Source organism: Amphimedon queenslandica, unplaced genomic scaffold (genome assembly GCF_000090795.2).
Source record: "Amphimedon queenslandica unplaced genomic scaffold, v1.1 AMPQUscaffold_13514, whole genome shotgun sequence".
NCBI lineage: Eukaryota > Metazoa > Porifera > Demospongiae > Haplosclerida > Niphatidae > Amphimedon > Amphimedon queenslandica.
In genome coordinates, this window is record NW_003546250.1 from 434801 (window position 1) to 457432 (window position 22632).

Sequence of the window (22632 nt, forward strand, 5' to 3'; positions counted from 1 at the left end):
AACTCAACGGTAGGCGGGGCTTAAATTATAATATCCTAGAGTATCCCGAGGTATACTAGAAAATATAATTAGAAGCTATGACGTAATTGTGTTGATATTTTTAGAAAGAAGACGAAGGCAACAAAGAAGGCCGCCATTTACACTCCCTGTCCGTAAAGAAGACATTTCTGACTTTCCTACCTTGCGAATTGCTTCTTTGACTATGGAAAAAGGTAGTAAAAGTCTTTTAGAAAGTAATACTCGCGATTCGGTACGTTTTTCTAAGCCGGGTTGACCGTAAATGGTCTGCGACATAAGGACAGGTACACTTGTTAATTGACATCCTAACTCGGTGCGAATAAGTGTTAGATGTTTTTTGTTTTCATTATTAGATAATCCAGTGGCTGTTCTGTCTGAGCTCTGTACAGACGCTGACATCAGTCGGGCGCAGCGAGTTCTCCCGTCCAAGTATGCCAATCATTTTCAACTACTTGTTTTAAACTTCAATACATAGGTTTTTAAAACTTGGTGATATAGTGAGTGCATCTACATCAATTTCTTCAAATCTAAGCAAAGAGTTGATCTTTCCTTATGTTGATTGTTACCAGCCTGAAGGGTATCCTTTGAATCCTCTTCCCACCAAGAGCGTTGAGAAACTTCCTCCAATTGCACTCTCTGTTGACGGGAAAGCTGCCCCAGTTTACGGCAACAATAATCCATCTTTTGCCGATGTTAATTCTACCATCAATCGCAGCGTTTTTGCTGCATTCAGTGCCAATTTGCCCAACCAGGCAGTAATCACTCAAGAACAGAAACCTGTTCTTAATTTGGATCAATGGGGGAAGGAGGAAAGAGTTGCTGCTGCCAAGTTCTTTGAGGAGTTTCTTTGCAGCTCCAAATCCAACAACTACTTCCGCAGTTGTCCTGGAGGTCGTGGTCAGACTGGAGGGGGAGGTGCTTCAGGGGGTGCGTCCGGAGGTAATGGGACGACTGGTGACGTCCAATGGGTCACTGGTTCTTATGGAGGAGGAGGAGGTTCCTATTACGGAGGATCAGGTGGAGACGACGACGACGATCCATCAAAGCATTTGCGACAAATCAATAACACTCCAGGGCATTACTTGGATTTGGATTTGTTCCAAGCTAGCGAAGATTTGGATCCAGTTACTGCTGATCTGCTGCGTGAATTTGGGCTTTTTTCTGAGCTTGGTCTTGAGCCTGTTTTTAATCCACATCTTCAGAATCTTCCTGGCAGTTCATCTGGAGTTAACGTACGTCCTGACGATTATTCTGATCCTGCTCCACAGACTCCCCATACTCCTGCTCCCATGACACCACACACGCCTGCTCCAGCCACTCCTGCTTCCTACGGAATGATGTCGCCAATGCCTCAGTGTGGAGCCTCTGGAATGAACTATGGACCATCGTTGACTTACGGAAGTTTTGGCGGGGCGTATGAAAGCATGGGTGGAGCTTCAATGCAGTCTACATCTGGTGTTAATGTCAGTGATTTGTTGGAGATGAGCAAGCTAATGGCCACACCCGTTACTCCTCCCACTAATAACCCGGTTTGTGCTCCAATGGTTGTTCCTCAACAGCCTCGTAACGACCAGCGATTGACCGGCCAGCAGGTATTCAACTTGACCCATCCCTCTGCCTCAAATTCAGTGGCTAATGTTGGTCTTAATCCACCACCTAGTCCTTCTCCTCAGTCACAAACCAGCTTTGCTCTCTCTCAGCCTGTCACTCAGTTCTTTGGGGTCAGGCCTAGTTACATTAATGCAGCTCAGGGCAAGAAAGTCCTTAAGGTTTTTGTTAAGGATCATAATAACGCTCAGTCCTATGATGCTCTCAAGTTTTGCTTTGACATGTTCAAGAAGTATGACAGCCAGCTAGAGAAGCAGTGTACCCTCCCTATAGCTAACCAAGGGAGGGCAAAGCTCGCCACTATGACCACTGAGCCCGATTCAAGTTTGACTTTCAGCATGCCCTTTAACTGTAAGTATCTTGAAAAATACAATTACAAGATGTTCAATGTGATCTGCTCTAGTGTTAGTGTTTACATAAGCCAATTTAAGAATTCAATTTTATTTTTTACATTTTTTATTAGGCCTCCCTTTTGATGAATGGGCTGCCTCTAACAATGATCTTCGGGCTTGTGTGTTGGTCCTTCAGCAAATTGTTAATACCCTTTACAGTGTCTTTCAAGGAGACAGGGACCTGTCCTTCTGGGGAAGCTATCAAAGTAAGCTTTTATTACATGTACATGTACCTACATGTATGCACAATGTGTATTGTAAGATGTTATTTATAAATTTTTTGACTCTTCTCTTTTTGTGTAGTTTTTGTTGCTCCGAATTCTCAGGTCTATATCTACATTGACTTTAACAAGTCGCTCTCTGTCCAAAAGGTGAGTCACTTGAAGCCTATCAAGTAATGATGGTAATCCATTGATCTGTTTGTACAGGTGTATGCTACTGAATTGTCCTTGCAGCAGTCAAATAGTCGCAATGAGGATTGTGTTGTTTTGAAGAATATTTGTGATGTTCTTTTGAACAAGTTCTTGAATGGAGGCAATGTAAGATAATAAGTACAAGTAGTACTTCAATTTTATTGATGTTTTCTGCTTTAAAGCAATACTTAATGACTGATCTTACTAGCATTGTTTATATTTTTTATTTGTATAGGTTTCACCTCAACTTGAAGAGGTTCTCCGATCATTTGGAAATCTCTTAAACTCTCCAAATTGCGTCAGTCAGGTTGATATCCTTGCTCGTATACTTGGTCAAAGGAGGGTCTGTAAAATGCAGGCCACAGTTCATGGGTTGAACTCTCCTGAGTGCACAGTCTACTCTGTGGAGCATGAGCCTGTTTCTCAGTCTCTTGGTGTCCTCAAGCCCTATGTAAGGAAGTGTTATATTATTTTGCCAAGGTTTCCCACAGGATTTTGATTTTTAAAATAAATTTTGACAAATACAGGATATTTTGTCAAAAATCGAAAGGAGAAAAATTTTCATTTTAATATTTTTTCCTGATACATGTACATGTTCTTATGTTGCATAGGAAGTTTGCATGAGCGGATTCCGATCACATTTGGATTTTTTTTGAATTTTAAAAGTTACTTCAAAGGCCAGCTCATGAAGCTCACTCATGACTTAGCATGCTTTGTGGGAAACCCTGTAGTTTGCAACTATATTCTTGCTATTATTATATTACATATTTTATATATTACATATTTATGTACATGTAGGTTAATAATGTTGGGCCTTGTGCTGTTTATCACAGTGATGGTACTCCTGTTCATGTGACAGAGATATCTGTTCGTGGGTCCAAGAACCATCAGTTCATTTTGGTTCCTTGTGGCCAGAACACTACTCGTAGTCCTGGCTTCCTCTACATTGAATAAAAGCAGTGCTAAACTTTAAAAGAAAGAAACTGAACTTTCATTATCGTTATTGTTGTTAATATTGCCAACTTTTGAGTTTCTTTCATTTGTACCTTTCATATTTACCACTGTCAATGTGTCAATATCTCTCTATCTATCTGTCATTTACTCTAATGTGTGATTCCCTTTTGTACGATTATAATTATTCACCCTTGTTATAATTGACAATAAAAAGATTAAATTTTTTGGGGAAATTTTTTAACAAAATGCAAATATGACGTCGATAGTTTACGTCATAGCTATCACGCCCACTTAAGGTATCACGTGATTTAAGTGGCTGAAAATGTGTGCAGTGTACGTGTGCACTACTTTGCTGTGTATAGAAAGAAGCCGAGATTAAAGGAATTTCCCAAACACTTTTAAGACAAACAATCCATCCTTCCTTTACTTATATTCATGCGTACAAGGAACGATGATTCCAGTTCTAAGAGTCACGGGGATGGCAGATCAGCAGCAGCAGCAACAACCCGGAGGAGGGGGGAGACCGAGCAGCACAAAGCGAGTGGATTCACAGCAACAGCTACAAAGACAAGACTCTGGATTTCTTTCTGGCGCTCCTACACCAGTCACTCCTTCGAGACCCGAGATGAATGCTAACCAACCGCAACAAGGAGGAGGACAATCAGGAGGACATTTAGTGCCAAGAGATAGTTCGTTGCCTCCTATACCGGAACGATCTTCACCAGCAGGCCACCAAGAAATGGCCTCGATATTAGAAAAGGTATTGTATATTATACGTGTGTGTGTGTTGTAGATTCAAATGAGAAGGCTATGCTATAAGTTTTTGCACTCTTTAAACATATTAAGAACAAATTTTCATGCTGTACAGGTACATTGTAGTTAATGATGTACTTTCTTTTCAACATATTAATAGCTTACACCTTGTCACTATCCATGTTTTTGCTTTGTTTCTCGTCTTCTCTCTCTCCCTCTCTCCGCAGGTTAAAGAGCGGATACAAGAAGAGGATGATGAAGAGGAACCCACGTCCATACGTCCGTCCCGTCCCACGACCCTTTCTCCCCATGCTCCGCCTCCAAAAGAAGAAAAGAACACTCCTCTAACTCCAGGAACAGTTCTACGGCAGTACAATGAAAACCCAGGCCACCTACCGAATCATTTAAAGGAATACATTGAGAAACGGGCCGACGCAATCGTCCAAGAAGTTGTACCCGAGACCCCGACCTCAGTTCAAGCTCTCCCTCGGCCCACTCATGATGTGCCCCGGGCAGAATTACCTCATCCTACGCCTCCCATCGTCCATCAGACTTCGCAAGATATAGTTTATCCCATAAACGAAGTAAGTCTGTAGACAATAAAAGCTAGTCTCTCTTCTTTGTTATTGGGAGCCAAGGCTCGTTTGAGCGATTTCGCTTGTGTAATCAAGTTGATCTTGAGTGGTGGTGTGGTCCAGTATAGTGAAAGGAGAGAGAGAGAAAGAGGAAGAGTGTTTTTAACCTATGTCACTGTCACGACAAAAATTTGCACTAAAAACATGTTGTTGCTTATTGACATTCTCCTCTACCCCCTCCCTCCCCCCTCTCACTCTCTTTCTCTTTCTTTTTTCTTAGAAATATCTTCATCTTGGACCAGATGGCAATTATTACGAGATAAGGGATTACGATCGTGTCGATAACGAGATTCTTGGCGAAGGAGGCTTTGGGACGGTATACGCCTGCAGCGATCGTTACTACCAAACCATGTTTGCCATAAAATGTAACAAACACAATTCAGAAGAGAAGGTTCGGAATATGAACTTGGAGTGTCGTGTGTTAGATCACATTGGTCACCATACCCACATTACACAGCTGTTTGGTGCAATGATTGACAAGAATGTCTCAGCCTGTGTGTACGAGGGGCAAAAGTTTAAAATGTTGATGGAACTAGCGACAAGTAAGTGGATTATATTGAATACAGTATAATATGGTTCAAGTATGATTGATATTGTGACTATTAAGTGCTTAGACTGTAGTAGCATTGCTATCCTAATCTGCTCTTTTGATGCACCGCACATATTCACATAATTGTGCTGTCGGCCAGTTTTGTGTGTGTGTGTGTGTGTGTGTGTGTGTGTGCTAGCTGTGCTGTCAAAGGAAGAAGTGCCTAACAAGTAGACATTTTGATTGGACGAGAAGATGAGTATGTTTTCGATTGATATTGGATTGATGCTTTTACAAATTTCTACTATCAAATACTTCTCACTGCATGAAAGTTATACTTAAACATGCGCCATTAGCGTGTGACCTAGAGCTCTTACTGCTTGAAGCAATTAATCTCAACTTACAAATGATTATTGTTGAGTGTGACCTCCTCTTTATTGGCAAACTTTGTCTCTTAAGTGGGTGAGCGTGGACCAATTGATTAAGTATCAGACATTCCAGCCTTCATAATGTTGTTAGTTGATAGATACAGTAGTTCAACAAAGCAGCTTCATCTAATGTTGTTAGGAAAAGTCTTAGCATGTGTGGCAATTTGAGTGCTGGTCATGTTTATAAGTATCTGCTATCTATAGATCTCATTATGTATCATTGGATTAGTGCATGAATCTACTGCACAAGAATGTACATGTAGAAATATATCATCTTTCTTTTCTCTCTCTCTTGTGTGATGTTCCATCTTTCTCATTCCTTTTATTACAAATAGTCTATATTACATTAGCTGCCGGGCAAAGGAAGTTTTCAAGTCGCCACAAAATGCGACGGAGAATTAAAAGTTGACCAATTGTACGTCAGCTTCAAAGTGTTATTTGGGTCAAAAGGTCATATTACCGACACAGTTTATGCTTTTATGTCGACTGGAAACCTTCCTTAAGGAAACGCACTTCATATACTGTAGTTGTATTTATTTTGTGGTCATGAAAGTATGAACAAAGCCATCAGCTCTGTCTGTCTGTCTGTCTCTCTCTCTGTTGCATGTTTTGCTCTTAAAGGAAAGAGTTGTTGATATTGTTATTTTAAACTCACGTAGACAGTATTGATAACTTTGCTTTGTGTTCCTTCCTTCTGCTTTAAGCTCGTCTTTCGCTACCATATTTGGAAGAAAGCTCATTTGAGCGGACACACGCACACACGCACATGTATACTTTAGCGTGTTTCATTTTTATTATCTTTTTAGATGGAAGTCTTGATGAGCTGTTGTTTGATCCAGACACCAATGAGCCATCTGGTCTTCCATTTAACCAATCTCTTTTCTATCTCCAGCAGATCCTGTACGCTGTCCACTTCCTTCATCAAAGGGCTATCCTCCATCTTGATTTAAAATGTAAGAGAGAGAGGGGAAAGAGGAGAGAGACAGGTGGAGTTATATTAAATACACAATCCTGATGGCATACGTCTAATATTTGTGTGGTCTATTGCATACATAAACACACACACGCGCTGATACCTATCATGATGCAAATGCTCATTTCATCAGACATTCTTCTACTCATGTGATGTTTTGATGGTTAATAAATTCATTCATTTGTGACAAATGTAAATATTTTCATGCCCTAGAAAGCAGCCTTCTGGACTATATATGTTTCTATAAACCTTTTATAGTTCAGAATATGGCGACTGATATAGATATATTGAACTATTTATAATCAGTGTACACTATGCCAACCTTTAATCTCTATTTGTAAGTCATTGTAATTTCATGTACATAGCAGCTGCCTGTATCATTCCTTCCTATGCATGGTTATTAGTCATAGCATGATCAAGAATTCAACCTATTTACATATTCATAATCCTCTTATCTGTACAATACAGTGTATGAACTAATGTTTTAAACTCAATAAAAGTGAAGGGAATATACATGTATACAATTGTACATGTATACCAAATGAGAATGTGTTGCTAATATAATCTTAGATGCACCTACAGTACATGATAATTATTCATGTATAATAATGTAAGATTACATTTAATCCTAGACTGATCTCTCTCTTGCTACACCTGATGATAATCATGATAGTCATTATGAAAGTATATGATATGGCGCCACATGTGCATGTACAGGATAGAGGAAACCCAGTTCCTCTCCCACCAGTTTTAGTATGCACTATATGACTTTTCCCCATTCAAACACTGTGTTATGATAATGTTGCTTAGTATAGTAGACTGTGTCTGTTAGTACTGTACTACTGTAGTGATTTAAGTCTGACACTGACTCATTTTATAGTATACTAGTAGTTTCTAAAAGTGTCTCCCACTGGTTGGTGATGGTGTTGGATTTTCCCTCTTACTGGCACTGTTGACCTGTGACTCCCTTATATGGGAGATGGACAGGATGAGAAGCATTTTATAATTACTAATGAATGCTTTTATCTGATCTGATAAAACTGTCATACACACACACATACACCTACTTGTCATGTACATGAAGCTGAAATGTACATGTTTAACTGACTGTGTTTCATGTACATATATGTACACATACCCATACCATACCCTTTTAACTAATCCCTCCCTGCTTCTCTCTTTTCCAGGTGCTAATGTATTACTGTTTAATGAAGGACGGACTGTAAAGCTAACTGATTTTGGGAGTGCTGTAAGATTAGATGAATCTGGAGGCTGTCACATACAAAGCAATAAAGGATTAACCCCCTACTTCTCTGCCCCAGAGGTATGTACATGTATGATATAATGTCTACTAATACTAATAGTGGTATGTAAGGTATGTTGGGTATGTCATTTAAGATATGAATGAAGCATAACAAGTCACATTTCCTTCATTTTTTCAAACTCTTCTCTCTCTCCCTTTTCTCTTTCCCCTTTCTTTATGTGCAGGCTATAAGATGTGAATACGTGTCCTTTAGTGCTGACATTTGGAGTGTGTTGTGCTGCCTTGTGGAGATGATAACAGGCCACTTGCCGTGGTGCTATAATGGACTAAGAGACCCCCATAACATCATAATGCTGGTAAGAGAAAAGAAAGGGAGAGAGAGGGAGAGGAAGGTAGAGGGAGAGGGAGAGGAAGGTAGAGGGAGAGGGAGGTAGAGGGAGGAAGGGAGAGGGAGCTGTAGAGGGAGAGGGGGGTGAAGAGGGAGGGAGAAAGGTATGGAAGAAATGATTTAACTCAATTAGCTTTTATTGTCTCAAGAAAATATGTCTGTGTTCAGAATTAAGGCCCATGACCATTTTTGCATTACAGTGCTTGTACTGGCACACTGGTCTTGTGACTGGAGTGATTGCATTGTTGTTCTAGCAGTATTCTGTATTGAACAACTGCTCTAGCTTTGAAGTGACTCTTTTATGGTCTAATATAGGAGCAACACTGATGATGATGCAGTATAATTTTAAAATAAACAATTATCCTGTGTGGGTGCTGACTTTTAGCGTCTGTCTTAATTCCTGTCTTCCTTTAGGCCGGCCATTATTGTGATGCTGAGCCTTTGAAATATTTCCGTTGTCTTGTCCCGGAAGGAATAGAGACGGAGGATCCTAGGATACTGGAGTTGTTCGAGAAGGTATTTAAACGGAATCCTAAGGACCGCCCAACTGCACTGAAGCTCCTTGAACATGAGCTGATTAAAGATGGTGAGAAAGAGAAAGAGAGAGGGAGTGAGAAAGGAGAGAAGGAGGGAAGGGAGAGAAAAAAGAGAGAGAGAGAGGGAGAAAAAGGGGCATACATGTACATATAGGTTTGGGGCGCATGGAATTAATAAAATGTTATTTATCTCCAAAGAATGTTTATAAGCTCTTTATATTAATGATAACATCTACTGAGGTCATAGTTCTGGTAAACAGTTTTGGAGAATCTATTTTTAGTCTTAGGGAATCCAATAGGAACACTGAAAATGTCATCAGACTAAATATCCTATTTTTAGAATTGTACACTTTCCCCCACCACACATAATTATACTCCCACTCCTTAAATTACATTTACAACATGTCAGATTGTGCTTTACATTTGATATAATACCATATTTGGTTATGTTCAGTACTGAACCACACCCATTACCAAGAAGTAAGTGTGTGTGAACAGTCCTAATAAAGGACATGTACTACAACATATTTGCATGTTCATGTACACGTACATTTATGTTTATATTAACGTGCATAAGTTGTGAATGATATCATATTGTGATATGAGCATTCCCATGTACATGTACATGTATATGTGCCTACATGTGTGTGTGTGTGTGTGTGTGTGTGTGTGTGTTTATATTTTATTGTTGATTTTTATTTTCTCTAGCTCATGAATATGAAAAAGAGTTTGACCAGTATGAGGATATTGATGGCGAAGTCTTGGCCCCGCCTGAAGCTGCCACGCCTACTTCTAATGACAAAGTGGAATCTAATGGTAACTTATTTATGTCTATTTCTCTTTATTTAATAATAATAATAACTATATTAATCAAAATAAATAGTTAAATAATAGAATAAATATTGTTAATTCTGTTGATATTAAAATTGTATCTGAAGTTCAACAGCTCATCTGATTTTGTTTATAATATCAGCATTTTAATATTATCATATCTAATAAAAAATGTTTAAGAAGATTCTTTTTTTTATTTTTCGATTAATTTTTAATTCTCTCACAGCCAGTGGAGGTAGTAAGAAGTCTTCAAGAGCCTCAGTGGACAGTGGAATGGACACAGAAAGATCATCATCGAATTCGTCGTCTCCAGGATCAGCTACTGAACTAATAGACAGTAAAGCAAGTAAGAGAGGGAGGCGGAGGAAAATTATAATTAATTCATTGACGATTTTATTTGATTAGCATGTACATGTACATTAATGGTTGCATTGTGGTTAAATAAAATTGACAAAAAATTGACCTAAAATTAACAAAACCATAGCAAAAATTTATCCTTATTTACGGCTATTTTCTCTCTTTTTTAGGTTTTAGTATAGGCACCCTGCCAGTACCAGGTGGTGCCAGTGACTGCCCTCCTCCTCCTCACCCTCCTTCCTCTTCCTCTATCGGGGGACTAACCAGCTCTAGTGCTCCTCCTAACTTCAATGGAGGCTGCTGGGAAGATGATATTGAGAAAGATGGACCTAATAACAGTTGAGTATAAAACATCATACCAGCTCCTATACACATGTATATATTTATGCTTGTGCATCTAGAATGTATATCTACTTGTATTCTGTATTGATACAACACATGTACATGTACATACACAACTTGTATTATTATGATATTTTCTTTTCTATTATTATGTAGGAGTTCTGTCAAGAAAACTAAAGCGGACCACGTCAGCTAATTATGTATCCAACGGTAAGGCCGATATCCCCTCCCTTTCTCCTAATGTCTCTTATAGGCAGTGGCCTATAAAGTTTTGGAGTTGACTAGTTCTTCTTAATATTTGCATTATTCACAAGCTTGTTCACTCCAACCCTGACTCATTTTATCATTTACATATTTATATTTAGGACCAGAAGTTGACTCACCCGACGGCAAACATAAAAATCGATCCTTTCCAGCGACAGCTGCTAAAAATTCAACCGCCTCCTTCTCCTCTGCTTACTTTTCATCCTCTTCTTCCATGTCTTCTTCGATCTCTTCTGCTGTTTATCCCTTGAATCATGTTACCGTGGGAATGGGAATGGTCTCTGTAGGCACTCAGACGTCTCTGAGTCCAACGGTGGAGTCAATGTCACCTCTTGGATCAACTATGTTGTTCACTTCAAGCGGCTACAGATAAAGTGAGTGAGGCCACTACTGTCTGACAAAAGTGTTGAGAGATTGAGAGAGAAAGAAATTGGAGGATTTAAGTGTACATGTACAGCTGGTACATTTTGGAGGCATGAAATTTGGCGAATTTGTGGCCATCTGCTATTGAGCATGTGTACAATAGTTTAAAATGGTGGATTTTAATTATTTTGGCAAATTGTGATGCATATATAGAGATAGAGATTAAAATTAGAGAGAGGTACTGTATGAGTGTTTGTATGTGGGAAAATAATTGAAAGTGCTGGGAGATTGAGAGGGAAAGAAAGGGAGAGAGAGAGAGGGAGAAAGAAAGGGAGAAGTCCTCACACGAGGGAAAGCAGCTGTACTGTGAATTGAAGGATACAAAGGGACAGAGAGTTTGTGTACGATATATTGAGGCATTATTATGATTTGGTAAAGTGTGCGCATGTGAAGTACAAGGAGAAAGATGTATATTTTAAGATTAATCTTTTTTATAATTTTTGTTTTCTCTAGGGAAATGGAGCCTCCACTTGCCTCAGAGACTTAATGTTATAAATATTATTCTTTTTTAATGGAAACACTTGTGTATAAAAATTACAATAGTGATATGTTACTGAACAAATCAATTGTACATGTATTCATTTCCCTTTTCTCTTGATCTTTTTTAAAACTTTTATCTCTATGACTATTATATACTCTTCATGAATGACAATATGAAGGATAAAACACTGTTCTTTATAATCTCTTTCCAACTCACTGTATGAGTGACTCAATGTGTATAATCATTACTACTTTTAAATATTGATTTTTTTTATAAATTCATTTTCATTAAATTTTCATTATTTCTATTATGATGATACGTTATAAATAAGCTATGTGATAATATCTCTGCTATTATTATCATCGTTGCTGTGATGATCATTATGATTGTCATAGTCCGGTGATTGAGGGGAATGTGTTTGTAACTTGTTCAAATCTTTCTCATCAAGTCCCAGTTTTGATAGCTCTTGGTCTAAGAATTCAATCCTCTCTCTCTCTTGTTTCAAGTGTTCTTCCAGTAGGCTGATGTCTGCCTTCAAATTGTCGGCTTTTAAGTCCCTGTGCCAAAATTCCAACCAAGCTATTTCAAACTTTTCCTAAAATGAAAGATTGGACATAAGAAACTGATAAAATTTTATTTTTAGAAATACTTGAGCTGCATGATTCCAAATCAAAATTAGAATTTTTAAAGTTGCTCCAAAATTGGGCCAAATTAAGTCCCTGTACTATAGTACAGGGTCTTTGGCCAAATTTTGCCAAAAATGAAAAGGAGAGAATTCTTCATTTTTATAATCTTTCCTGATACATATACACGTTCTTATGTTGTGTAGAAAGTTTGAGCTGATTCCGATCACATTTGAATTTTTTATGAATTTTTAAAGTTGCTCCAAAATCGGGCCAAAGTCCCTGTACTATAGTACAGGGTCGTTGGTCAAATTTTGCCAAAAATAAAAAGTAGAAAATTCTTCATTTTTATAATTTTTCCTGATACATATACATGTCCTTATGTTGTGTAGAAAGTTTAAGCTGATTTCGATCACATTTGGATTCGAAAGTTCACTTAGGAATCAGGCAAAAGACAATATTTTGCTATAAATGAACAAAAGCTCTTACAAAGGTCCATTTTTGGTCCTTTGATAATTCAGGATAATTTATTTCAATAGCTTTCCTCTTTCTCCAGAGCTCAAACTGGTCATAAGTTAATTGACCTAACAATCAAAGAGGAGCAATCACATTATAATCATCAGTCAAAGAATAGGTTTCACATATTAATTTAATTCAGTGACTTACTTCCAACACCTGCTAAAATACCGCCAAAACCATGCAATAAAACAGAGGCTATGCTTCTCCCTAATAATAATAATAATAATAATAATAATAATAATAATAATAATAATAATAATAATAATAATAATAATAATAATAGTATAATTACTTGACACAGCAGCTAATATTATTCCAACAGTACAGCCACTAGCTGCATTAACTGCATAACCCAATGTCCTTTCATTCACTATATCATTTTGTTGCTCACCAGCATCTCTAATATCATCTACCAGTTTTAATAAACCAAATCGAATACCTACAAGTATAAAAACACAAAATATATCATTCTTATATCGTGTTAGCAGCTTGTTTAGTGTCAAAAAAACAATCAGTTACAATGTTACGACAAGAAATAATTCGACACTGAACTTCTTTGTCTATACCTAAAAACGATGCCGTTGCAAATGCAAAATTAGCTCCGACTGATAATGGATAGATGTACAAAGGTTTATTCCTGTACCATCCGATGGCTAGGCCTACTCCTGAGCCGAGGAAGGCTGCACAAGCCACGCCTTTAGCTACAGGCTGCCATTTCTCCTTATCCAGTGGAAGAGGGTGCTCTTTCAAGTGAGAATAAAGTTTACCACTAGCAGAGCCGAGTATTCCTAAAGGACTCTTAAAATTACTTGAAAAATTTCACAAGTGTTTCTTACCAGCAAGAATAAAACCTCTCCATTTTATTTTCATTACCGTATTTAGATCTAAATTTATTTATGGCTCACTCATTTTAATTTTTTCCTTCAATTTGCAATCCTTTAAATTAGAAAGCTTATTGTTTTCAAGATGGAAGGTGCCAGGAGAGTTTACTTACACAGAGTTGCGTTGGAGTCTCCTCACACTAAAAACAAGATTAAAGCGGTCCAAGGTCTAGCTGAGGTAAGGCCCCCTTCATTCTCCAAGTCCTTAAACCTTTTCCACAGAAAACAAGAACTCCTTTCACTCATATTAGACACAGATGGGACGCAAGGATATTTAAGTGAGCAGTTGTGGTTCTGTATGCATCAATATTCATATGTTTCTTGTAGAGGTGTAAAACTGGTCACTATCGCTGGTCTAGGATTGACGCTTCTGACCATGTACAGAATGGCGAGTGGTGAAATGTCAAAGAGCATCATATGATAATAATAATAAATAATAATAATTAAAAAAAATACCCGGACTCAAATAATAGTATTTTAATTATAAAACTATAATAATTATATGCAAGCAAAATTGAATAGTGAGACAATATAGTAGTAGTAGTGTATATTATCAATAGCAATTATTTCAAATAAAAGATAAATCAAGAGCAACAGCCAAACCTACGTCTCCCTTTACTCATCTGTGACACGACCGTCCACTGATTGAGGGACTGAGAGAACTCCTCCACCGTAACACAGTATTCAGTTCCTGTGTAGCCTCCTAAAGCATACATCTTATTACCTACTACAGCAACCCCCACTCCACTGCGTGCGTCTATCATTCTATTCACTGATGTCCATTTATTCGTGTTTGGGTCATAAGAATCAACCATAGCGAGACTACGGGAGCAGTAACACCCTCCAACTACATATAGAGTCTCGCCAAGGACCCCGGCACTGGACATACAGCGTGGAGACCCCATCTCCGCTATGAGCGTCCATTTATCAGTCAAAGGGTCGTATACTTCACATGAAGAGAGGTCAGAGGCCCCGTCATAGCCTCCAAATATGTACAACTTGTCATTGAGGACGGCAGTGGCTGACATGCTGCGGGAAATGTTCATCTCACTCACGTAAGACCAGCTGTCGGACTCCGGATTGTACTTCTCGACACTTTTGAGACAGCTGGAGTAGCCATTATAACCGCCCACGGCATACAAGACACCATTTACTACAGCACCTGATACACTGCTTCTCTCTTGATTAAGGTCTCCTACTCTCGTCCACTTATCAAGGTTCGGATCGTAGCGTTCAGCCAGTCGGAGTGCATCACGCCCGTCAGAGCCACCCATCACATAGATCAAGTTATCTATAATGCCAAGACCTACTCCTCGTCTAGCTATATGAACCGAAGCCAACTCCCTCCAGGTATTCTTTAACGGGTCGTACTCCTCAACAGTGTTTACTGTTGTCCTAGGGAAAGTCTCTCCACCCACCATGTATATAAGCGAATGGCGAGTGGATTGACGTGGGTGGTATGGATCGAAATCAGTCGTTTGAGAGGATAGAAAACCATTGAGTTGACTAGCTATTAGAGAATGCAATGGATCGTTAGGAGGGAATACACCATTGAGGACTTTCTCTTGTAATATAGATTGAGATATTAGCGGCAGTTTGATGTACTGTATCAAGGACGGCAGGTGCCTTACTCTTTCTGGCCTGTCGTGACCGTACCAGAGTAACACGGAGTCCAATATGTCGACTTCTGTTTGTATCTGTATGTCACCAGACTGTATCAGGGTTTGCAAATGAATTGAGGAGAGGCTAAGGAATTCCTCGGATTCCATCACTTCGCGAAAATGCTCCAATGCATATTTCCAGCTGGCTTCTGCTAGCGAGGAGCAACCGTGAATATCGGCAAATTGGTACATACCGAGACAATTCTCTGGATCGAGACGTGCCAACAGGAAATCAGAGCAAGCCTCTACTACTGACATTATCCCTAGCAGAGATGCAGCGTGGAGGAGTGCCTGCACGTTGGACTCTGTTATTACGAGGCTTGAGGAATAAAGGAAGCTAATGAGTGACTCAAGAGGAAGTGGATCGACGTCTTTAAGACTGATACGTGTCTGAGTACTCTCTTTAAGGTCATTCTTGAACATGGCAGAGAAGTACGGACTCCCGGCGGCCAGGACTATGCGGTGAGCAGGGAATTCTTGCTCGTTAATGACTAACGTTACATCACAGAAACGTCTCTCGTGGTAAAGATCTTGTAAACTCTGGAGGATGTGGCCAGGATGATTGACTGACTGGAAATAGAATGGGCTTGCAGATATGGTGCTGCTGCCATTTGTAGTGACTGTGGAGGAAAATAAAATAAGTTATTATGTCAATGGTAATAAAGAGAAAAAGAAATTACCTGCCATTTGCAACCCTGATCAAAAACCTGATGCTGAGTGTGTGATGATGATTATGATAGTCTGGATAATCACTCCAATATTTTTTTACAAACCACACCCATTTCAGCTGGAGACACGCCCTCTTAATTAAGAAGGTGGTGTTTCCGTATAGAAAATAGCCTACTGAGTTTCTGTGTCTTCCCTCTCTTGCTTGCTTTTTCTCCCTTCTCTGTAGTTCCAAATCTTTGATATCACCATGGGCAATATTCTTGGTCTTTTCAAGGGCCTGTTCGGCAAGAAAGAGATGAGAATACTTATGGTGGGTCTTGATGCCGCCGGAAAGACCACCATCTTGTACAAGCTCAAATTGGGCGAGATCGTCACAACTATCCCAACAATAGGCAAGTTTTGCGTATAAAATCATAATATCTATAATGATAAAACAAAGAGCATTAACCTAACAACCAATTGCTTCTTTTAAATCAACCTTATTATTGTCATTCTTTAGGGTTTAATGTAGAAACAGTTGAGTACAAGAACATTAGCTTCACTGTTTGGGACGTAGGTGGTCAGGACAAGATCAGACCTTTGTGGAGGCACTACTTTCAAAATACACAAGGCAAGACAATCGTTACTATTTGTTTTGTATTGTCTTTGGGGCGAGCCAACACTTTTGCATGTTTGTAGTAATTTCAAAGCTTAGTTTCTTTGTCCATGATGTGTACAAAACGAAAGGTTACCTGCATAAGCTGCTTCACTGGTTCATTAATGGTTATTTAACCTCCATTTGTTTATTAAAAGCATTGTGTACATATGTCAATGGTCCACCAAGAGTATACATGTACATATACTTTTTTGATGTTCACCTTTGGTTATGCATAATTTCCCCAAGAGGGAGCGAGAGCAGTGTGTGGCATGCAATACAAAGTGTTTGATCGATAATTGGTTGCAGGAAGCAAATCTAACACTGTCTCTTCGTTGCCGTGTTGCACCTTGTGGTTGTCTAGAATGTTCAAAGCCGATCTTGCTATATCCCTATTAGTTACATGCATTGTCTAAGCAGCAGTGGGTTGCTGTTTTTATATAAGTATAATGACAGATTATGTTTTATTCATTTATAACTCATTGTAGGCCTCATTTTTGTTGTGGACAGTAATGACAGAGAGAGAATAGGAGAAGCTAAAGAAGAGCTCTCCAGGATGCTAAACGAGGATGAGCTAAGGGACGCTCTCCTTCTTGTGTTTGCCAATAAACAGGTGAAGCCTTTCATGAAATTTTTTCGTTTGATTGCTAGAATATGGAATTGTAATTTTTGTTGTATAGGATTTGCCTAATGCGATGAATGCAGCTGAAATAACGGATAAGTTAGGTCTACATAATCTTCGCCAGAGGGACTGGTATATTCAAGCAACGTGCGCAACAAGTGGAGATGGGCTCTATGAGGGCTTAGATTGGCTGACCGGCCAGTTGAAGAAGTCAAGCAAGTAGAGATAAGGCTTAGTTTATTTTGACTTAGCAGTTTTGTCAAAGACATATTGTTACCCATGCATTTATACACACACTCTCATTCGCTTTATTATTATTATTATTATTATTATTATTATTATTATTATTATTATTATTATTATTATTGTGTTATTATTGCAAAAAAAATTACTACCACATTGTCATTATTATATTATATAATTTGTACATTTTGATTTAAGCAGCTGTCTTTTATTGATAATAATTATTCATTTACTGGTTATAATAAGTAACCACGAAAACGGAAAGAATACGGTGAAATAATTAACAGATTACGGAGAGTATACGTGGCAGTTGTTACGAGTACGGGTTTGACATCACCTGGTTTGAGGTCGGCCATATTGACACAGACAGCTTTTGTGGGAGGACAGGAAGTGGGCTCCAGATAAAGAAAGAGGGTGAAACCGGACTGAACAGTGATATCTTCTGACATAGACTTCTTTTTAGACCTGACCAACTCAACATGGGCGGTTTTATGAGTCTTTTCAAGGGCCTGTTCGGCAAGAAAGAGATGAGAATACTTATGGTGGGTCTTGATGCCGCCGGAAAGACCACCATCTTGTACAAGCTCAAATTGGGCGAGATCGTCACAACTATCCCAACAATAGGCAAGTTTGTGCATAAAACAAAGAGCATTAACCTAAAAACCAATTGCTTCTTTTTAAGTCAACCTTATTATTGTCATTCTTAGGTTTTAATGTAGAAACAGTTGAGTACAAGAACATTAGCTTCACTGTTTGGGACGTAGGTGGTCAGGACAAGATCAGACCTTTATGGAGGCACTACTTCCAAAATACACAAGGCAAGAGAACACGACGACCATCTTTTGTCGTGTGACGACCATTTTAATATTTTCTTTATTTTTAGGACTCATCTTTGTCGTAGATAGTAACGATAGAGAGAGAGCTACCGAAGCAAAGGAAGAACTCGCTCGTATGCTAAACGAAGACGAGCTTAGAGACGCATGTCTTCTTGTTTTTGCCAACAAACAAGTAAGAAAACCTTTTTGTAGATTTAACATGCATGTGTACATGTACTTTTAACGACCATTTTTGTATAATTTTTAATATGAATGAATTATGAAAATACGATAATAATAACAGTACAAAATACAAATGATACAAAGTGCGAATGATATAAATTTTATGTATTTTTATAATAATTATGACTTATATCATAGGATTTGCCAAATGCGATGAATGCTGCCGAAGTTACAGATAAGCTAGGCCTTCACTCTCTCCGTCAGAGAAACTGGTACATTCAAGCAACATGTGCAACGAGTGGAGACGGTCTCTATGAAGGCTTAGATTGGCTCACAAACGAGTTGAAAAACATAAAGAATTAATACGAGAACACGACTATAGAGCTACAATGTCTAGAGAGCTTTCAATGCATTATTAATAATGGATGTTCTAATAATTATTAATATTAATAAGTAATAATAATAATAATAATAGCTTAATATTGGCTTCAAGATATCATTTTTGTTCTTTTTGTACACTTTGATTTTGTTGTGCTAATAATTATTGTTAAAATAAAATTTTTTACATAATCAAAAACAGTTATCAGTATACGGGGGTGGGCGGAGAAGGGCGTGGTAAACTCATTTGCAAATTTTCATTTTTGCATATGACAGGGAGCCATAATAGAGGGGGAAAGAGAAACAAAGTACAAGAGAATGTCAAAGGTAATCCCTTTCTCTTATGTCATTGTTTATAATCCTATTCCTCTAGATCACGGGTGCCTCACGTGTAGTGGCATACCTTCCTAGCTTAAGAACCTTTCTTCATCGATTAAGAGCGACCACCAAAACTCCCTCAAGATTAGCTCCTACTTTACTGACAGAGACGCCTGCTTTTGTCGTCCCAACTTTAAATACAGCTGCTCAAGGGCGTATGGGGAGAATACAGGCTCACCAAGTCTCTGGTAAAGGAAGAATAGTGATATACATGTACATATATGTCAGTATACATGTAATCAAGTTATCATGGTGATGATAGTAAATAGATGTACTATTGTTCAAGCCTAATTGTTACACTATTGTTTGTTAAGTGGAACCGGTAGAGGCAATACAGTGCTAAAACAATAATCATTTGTTGTAATTGAGCAAGCAACACAAAGGACTCCATAAAGAATCAACATACACTCACTGTGGATATACACACTGTGTTACATTTTCATGTTGATTATATTACTCTAACATAAAAGTAATGCCTATGTTTATGGCATAAGTTTACTTTCATTATGTCACATAAACTAACATATTGTACATGTAGGTGTGTGCATGCATACATGCACCTGTACTTTCCTGAGTATAAGTCTTGTCAACATACTCTTGGTCTTGTTGAGTCCAAAGAAGTCAAATTCAAAGCTTTTTGTGTGTTCTTTCTAAACAGATGCCCTTGAAGAGGACGAAGCAATGGCAAGACTTGGTCTACAGCCGGGACTAATACTACCAGGTGCTACTGGACTAGTCATAGAAGAGACAGAGAAAGATGAAGGACTGGCAGAGGATGAAGAGGCAGACAGTTCGGTCAGAGAAACCTCGACGTCACTGGTTTCCAGTGAAAACGTTGAGTGTTGTCTCCAGGAGTGCCCGTCTTTCCTTCACGACGAACTGATGCTCTTATTTCCGGACGTGTCACTAAGTGTAGGGGAGCTAAGGATACTGACACTCTGCGAGAGAACTCACCACGACATGACTGGATGGTCACATCTAATTGAAGAAGAGAGAGAGGATCTCTTAGGACATGTAAGAAAGTGCACTTTCTTCAAGTATTACACATAACTACATGTATGTACATGTATATTCTGTATTATTTATTCTTGGCTTCTTTTTTTGACAGTTCATTGATAGTGCTAAGGAGATATGCAGTCGACTAATAAGCGAAGGATACTGGGCAGATTTTATAGATCCATCATCAGGAAGAGCAGTAAGCGGGAGAGAGAGAGAGACAGAGAAAGAGAGAGACAGAGAGAGAGAGACAGAGACAGACAGAGAGTAGTGTGACAATGTACTATTAATGAACTACCTTTCTCCTACAGTTCTATGGTCCATATACTCCGCATACATTTTACGAGACTGATGAGAGATTCAGGTATCTTGGATTTGACATATTAGACTTAGGATGCTGCAAATGCATCACTCACCCCTCGTGGGGCTCACACACGTTCGTGGGAACAATATTTACTAGTGCACCCGTCAACGCACCACCTCTGGAACTCATATTAAAGTTATAATAAGAATTATTAATAGTAATAATAATAATAATAAAATTGAATATATTATTGATTAGTTATATTAACAAAATTAATAATAATTATTATTCCTATAACTCCTTTGACTGGATGAGTCCTAGATTTACACGAAACAACCTCAGTGATTGATCAGTACTGCATGTGGCCAGTAAGCAATCGTCTTCACTTCCACCTGGTTGCCATTGGATACGTCTCACTGTGGAGGTGTGGCACATACTGCAGCAATTGATTAAGGAAAAATTTGAAATTAAAAAAAAGATCATTGTTGATCAGACACGATCTGTGAATAAATTCTATCATCAAGGAAACACGTACAATGTATTATTAATTATTATCGGATACAATGGGTGGAGTTTTGCTAACTCTGACCACGCCCCATTCTCAATAGAAAATGACAGCAATGACAGACTACCAGTCTCTAAACCAGCAGCTAATACATACCTATCACATGACAATCACATGATAAAGTACACACGCATACAAAACATACTTTCCTTTTTGATATGAAAAAGGTGCAAAGTCAATGGCAGTCACCGACTGAGACAACTCAAAAGGTTTGGCCGCTAGTGTCCAACCGCCCCCACAATTAATTGGATTATCTAACACAGAATGACCGTCACTCCATATACAAACCTAATGCATAATGAGAAATTAAATGACATTTTGTTATTATTATCAACTAAAGACAGGGCTTCTTGGTTTGTATGTATAGTTACACCTTTCTGTCCCGAGAGGCGGTTGCAAAACAGACATCATCATGACTCCAGCTGCAACTCCAAATGATGCGAGTGTGTGCCTTCGTATTCTTATCCATAACTGACACACAGTTCACACTTAGCCTCTCATCACTAGTAGCCCCACCTACCATCAATAACAAAAATAAACAACAAATACCTATTATTATCATCTGTGTTTCTATACTCTTGGATATACCCGTGCTTGCCTAACAACTATGGCATGTACTATGAAAATTTGAATGTCTGAATAATCATTTCTATTGTCTTCATGTCTTGTCTGAATCATAGATATTATAGACTATGTAACGTAACCTATATAGGTTACGTAGTCTATAATATCTATGTCTGAATAATTATAATATCTATGTAATTATAATAAGGCAAGCTCCTCCCAGAGAGGGTGTGGCTAAACTTTCATTAAATCATTTTAAGTTTAACTTTTTAAGACAAGAAGGACATGTTGGATTTTTCTTCTACCTCTAAGCAATCATAATATGGCACAAATACTGTTGCCTAGATTGACTGAGAGTTTAGGACCTTTCAGACTACCAATCTGCCGCTCCAATACTTAGTCTGAGTCGAGGTCTGGGTCCAGCTCTTCAAAATTGACTCAGGACATAGAATAAAAAACTTGAGCGGCCGACAATAGAGAGGTAAAGAATTCTAGACAACTCAGCTTCGATCTACTGGAAAAGAGTCTCACTTACCTCCATAGTACTAGTGCTTATTGCTGGGCATTTTCTCAAGAGTTTGAAGCCTTCCTGTACCAAGATATCCCCGAGACAGTATTAAATCTAAAGCTCTCGAGACCTTTTCTAACTAAAGGCTAAGCGAAGGGGCCTTGAGAGACTAAGAAAAGCTTTAAACTAAGGCCTATGGAAGCACTCAGCAGTAGAAAGAGAAAAAAAGATGGACGATGAATAAATTTTTAATGAATTAGCACTAATATGGCAGTACAAGGCATTTACACAGTGTATAATGCAGTATTGTAGTGACTGTTAGTATGTGTAGCCGGAAAAATCACGTGCTGTTGCCCGGCGGTCCGGGTAGCCTAGTGGTTGAGGGGATGGGCCCAGACCTTGAGGCAAGAAGGTCCGGGTTCGAATCCCCGAAACCGCATTTGTAGAATTTCTTGTAGGTTCTTTAGATAGGTTATAAGCCGTGGCTGGCTTCAGTGGCA

The 22632-nt window shown here is 38.6% G+C and overlaps 7 protein-coding genes and 1 long non-coding RNA gene across 9 annotated transcripts in view; 5 read left to right on the top strand and 3 right to left on the bottom strand.

Annotated features, from left to right (window-relative positions):
* Positions 1 to 108: 108 nt before the first annotated feature.
* LOC100631641 (uncharacterized) lies at positions 109 to 3578 on the top strand. The gene is made up of 8 exons (XM_020002148.1): positions 109 to 212; positions 372 to 447; positions 494 to 1977; positions 2090 to 2224; positions 2322 to 2389; positions 2447 to 2557; positions 2667 to 2882; positions 3230 to 3578. Exons 1-8 carry the CDS (start codon positions 203 to 205, stop codon positions 3383 to 3385), a joined length of 2256 nt encoding a protein of 751 aa, XP_019857707.1. The 5' UTR covers positions 109 to 202; the 3' UTR covers positions 3386 to 3578.
* A 130-nt stretch (positions 3579 to 3708) lies between these two features.
* LOC109585992 (serine/threonine-protein kinase SBK1-like) lies at positions 3709 to 11824 on the top strand. 2 transcript variants are annotated; one of them, XM_020002137.1, is made up of 13 exons: positions 3712 to 4145; positions 4366 to 4722; positions 4994 to 5315; positions 6537 to 6683; positions 7891 to 8027; positions 8192 to 8323; positions 8770 to 8941; positions 9600 to 9707; positions 9949 to 10068; positions 10250 to 10417; positions 10578 to 10631; positions 10787 to 11059; positions 11562 to 11824. In XM_020002137.1, exons 1-12 carry the CDS (start codon positions 3837 to 3839, stop codon positions 11056 to 11058), a joined length of 2298 nt encoding a protein of 765 aa, XP_019857696.1. In that variant the 5' UTR covers positions 3712 to 3836; the 3' UTR covers position 11059; positions 11562 to 11824. The 2 variants fall into 2 exon arrangements, with proteins under 2 accessions (XP_019857702.1, XP_019857696.1); XM_020002143.1 differs by lacking the exons at positions 10787 to 11059; positions 11562 to 11824 and adding an exon at positions 10675 to 10780 and having other exon boundaries at positions 3709 to 4145.
* LOC109586015 (uncharacterized) lies at positions 11765 to 13634 on the bottom strand. Its single transcript, XM_020002182.1, has 6 exons — positions 13568 to 13634; positions 13298 to 13519; positions 13024 to 13170; positions 12879 to 12938; positions 12702 to 12796; positions 11765 to 12184 (listed from the first exon to the last, which is right to left on the bottom strand). The coding sequence occupies exons 1-6, from the start codon at positions 13599 to 13601 to the stop codon at positions 11921 to 11923; spliced, it is 822 nt and encodes a 273-aa protein (XP_019857741.1). The 5' UTR covers positions 13602 to 13634; the 3' UTR covers positions 11765 to 11920.
* An 18-nt stretch (positions 13635 to 13652) lies between these two features.
* Positions 13653 to 14202, top strand: LOC100633581 (uncharacterized). The gene is made up of 3 exons (XR_898185.2): positions 13653 to 13790; positions 13835 to 13890; positions 13940 to 14202. It is a non-coding gene; the product is annotated as an uncharacterized LOC100633581 (long non-coding RNA).
* On the bottom strand, positions 14009 to 16019 carry LOC100631892 (kelch-like protein 20). Its single transcript, XM_020002156.1, has 2 exons — positions 15954 to 16019; positions 14009 to 15893 (listed from the first exon to the last, which is right to left on the bottom strand). The coding sequence occupies exons 1-2, from the start codon at positions 15958 to 15960 to the stop codon at positions 14197 to 14199; spliced, it is 1704 nt and encodes a 567-aa protein (XP_019857715.1). The 5' UTR covers positions 15961 to 16019; the 3' UTR covers positions 14009 to 14196.
* Positions 16020 to 16095: 76 nt separating this feature from the next.
* Positions 16096 to 18997, top strand: LOC100633329 (uncharacterized). The gene is made up of 8 exons (XM_020001160.1): positions 16096 to 16334; positions 16442 to 16552; positions 17065 to 17189; positions 17257 to 17418; positions 17891 to 18065; positions 18149 to 18259; positions 18325 to 18449; positions 18638 to 18997. The coding sequence occupies exons 1-8, from the start codon at positions 16190 to 16192 to the stop codon at positions 18800 to 18802; spliced, it is 1119 nt and encodes a 372-aa protein (XP_019856719.1). The 5' UTR covers positions 16096 to 16189; the 3' UTR covers positions 18803 to 18997.
* Positions 18998 to 19031: 34 nt separating this feature from the next.
* LOC100633201 (methylmalonic aciduria and homocystinuria type D homolog, mitochondrial-like) lies at positions 19032 to 20815 on the top strand. The gene is made up of 5 exons (XM_003383102.3): positions 19032 to 19144; positions 19191 to 19383; positions 19854 to 20209; positions 20304 to 20390; positions 20503 to 20815. Exons 1-5 carry the CDS (start codon positions 19136 to 19138, stop codon positions 20695 to 20697), a joined length of 840 nt encoding a protein of 279 aa, XP_003383150.1. The 5' UTR covers positions 19032 to 19135; the 3' UTR covers positions 20698 to 20815.
* LOC100632018 (probable elongator complex protein 2) overlaps positions 20733 to 22632 on the bottom strand; it is a 6153-nt gene continuing 4253 nt past the window's right edge. Inside the window, exons 15-18 of the mRNA XM_020002127.1 lie at positions 21434 to 21576; positions 21206 to 21348; positions 21058 to 21156; positions 20733 to 20931 (exon numbers count right to left, since the gene is read on the bottom strand). Coding sequence (XP_019857686.1) covers positions 20787 to 20931; positions 21058 to 21156; positions 21206 to 21348; positions 21434 to 21576 — 530 coding nt within the window. The 3' untranslated portion in view covers positions 20733 to 20786. The remainder of the gene's footprint in view (positions 20932 to 21057; positions 21157 to 21205; positions 21349 to 21433; positions 21577 to 22632) is intronic.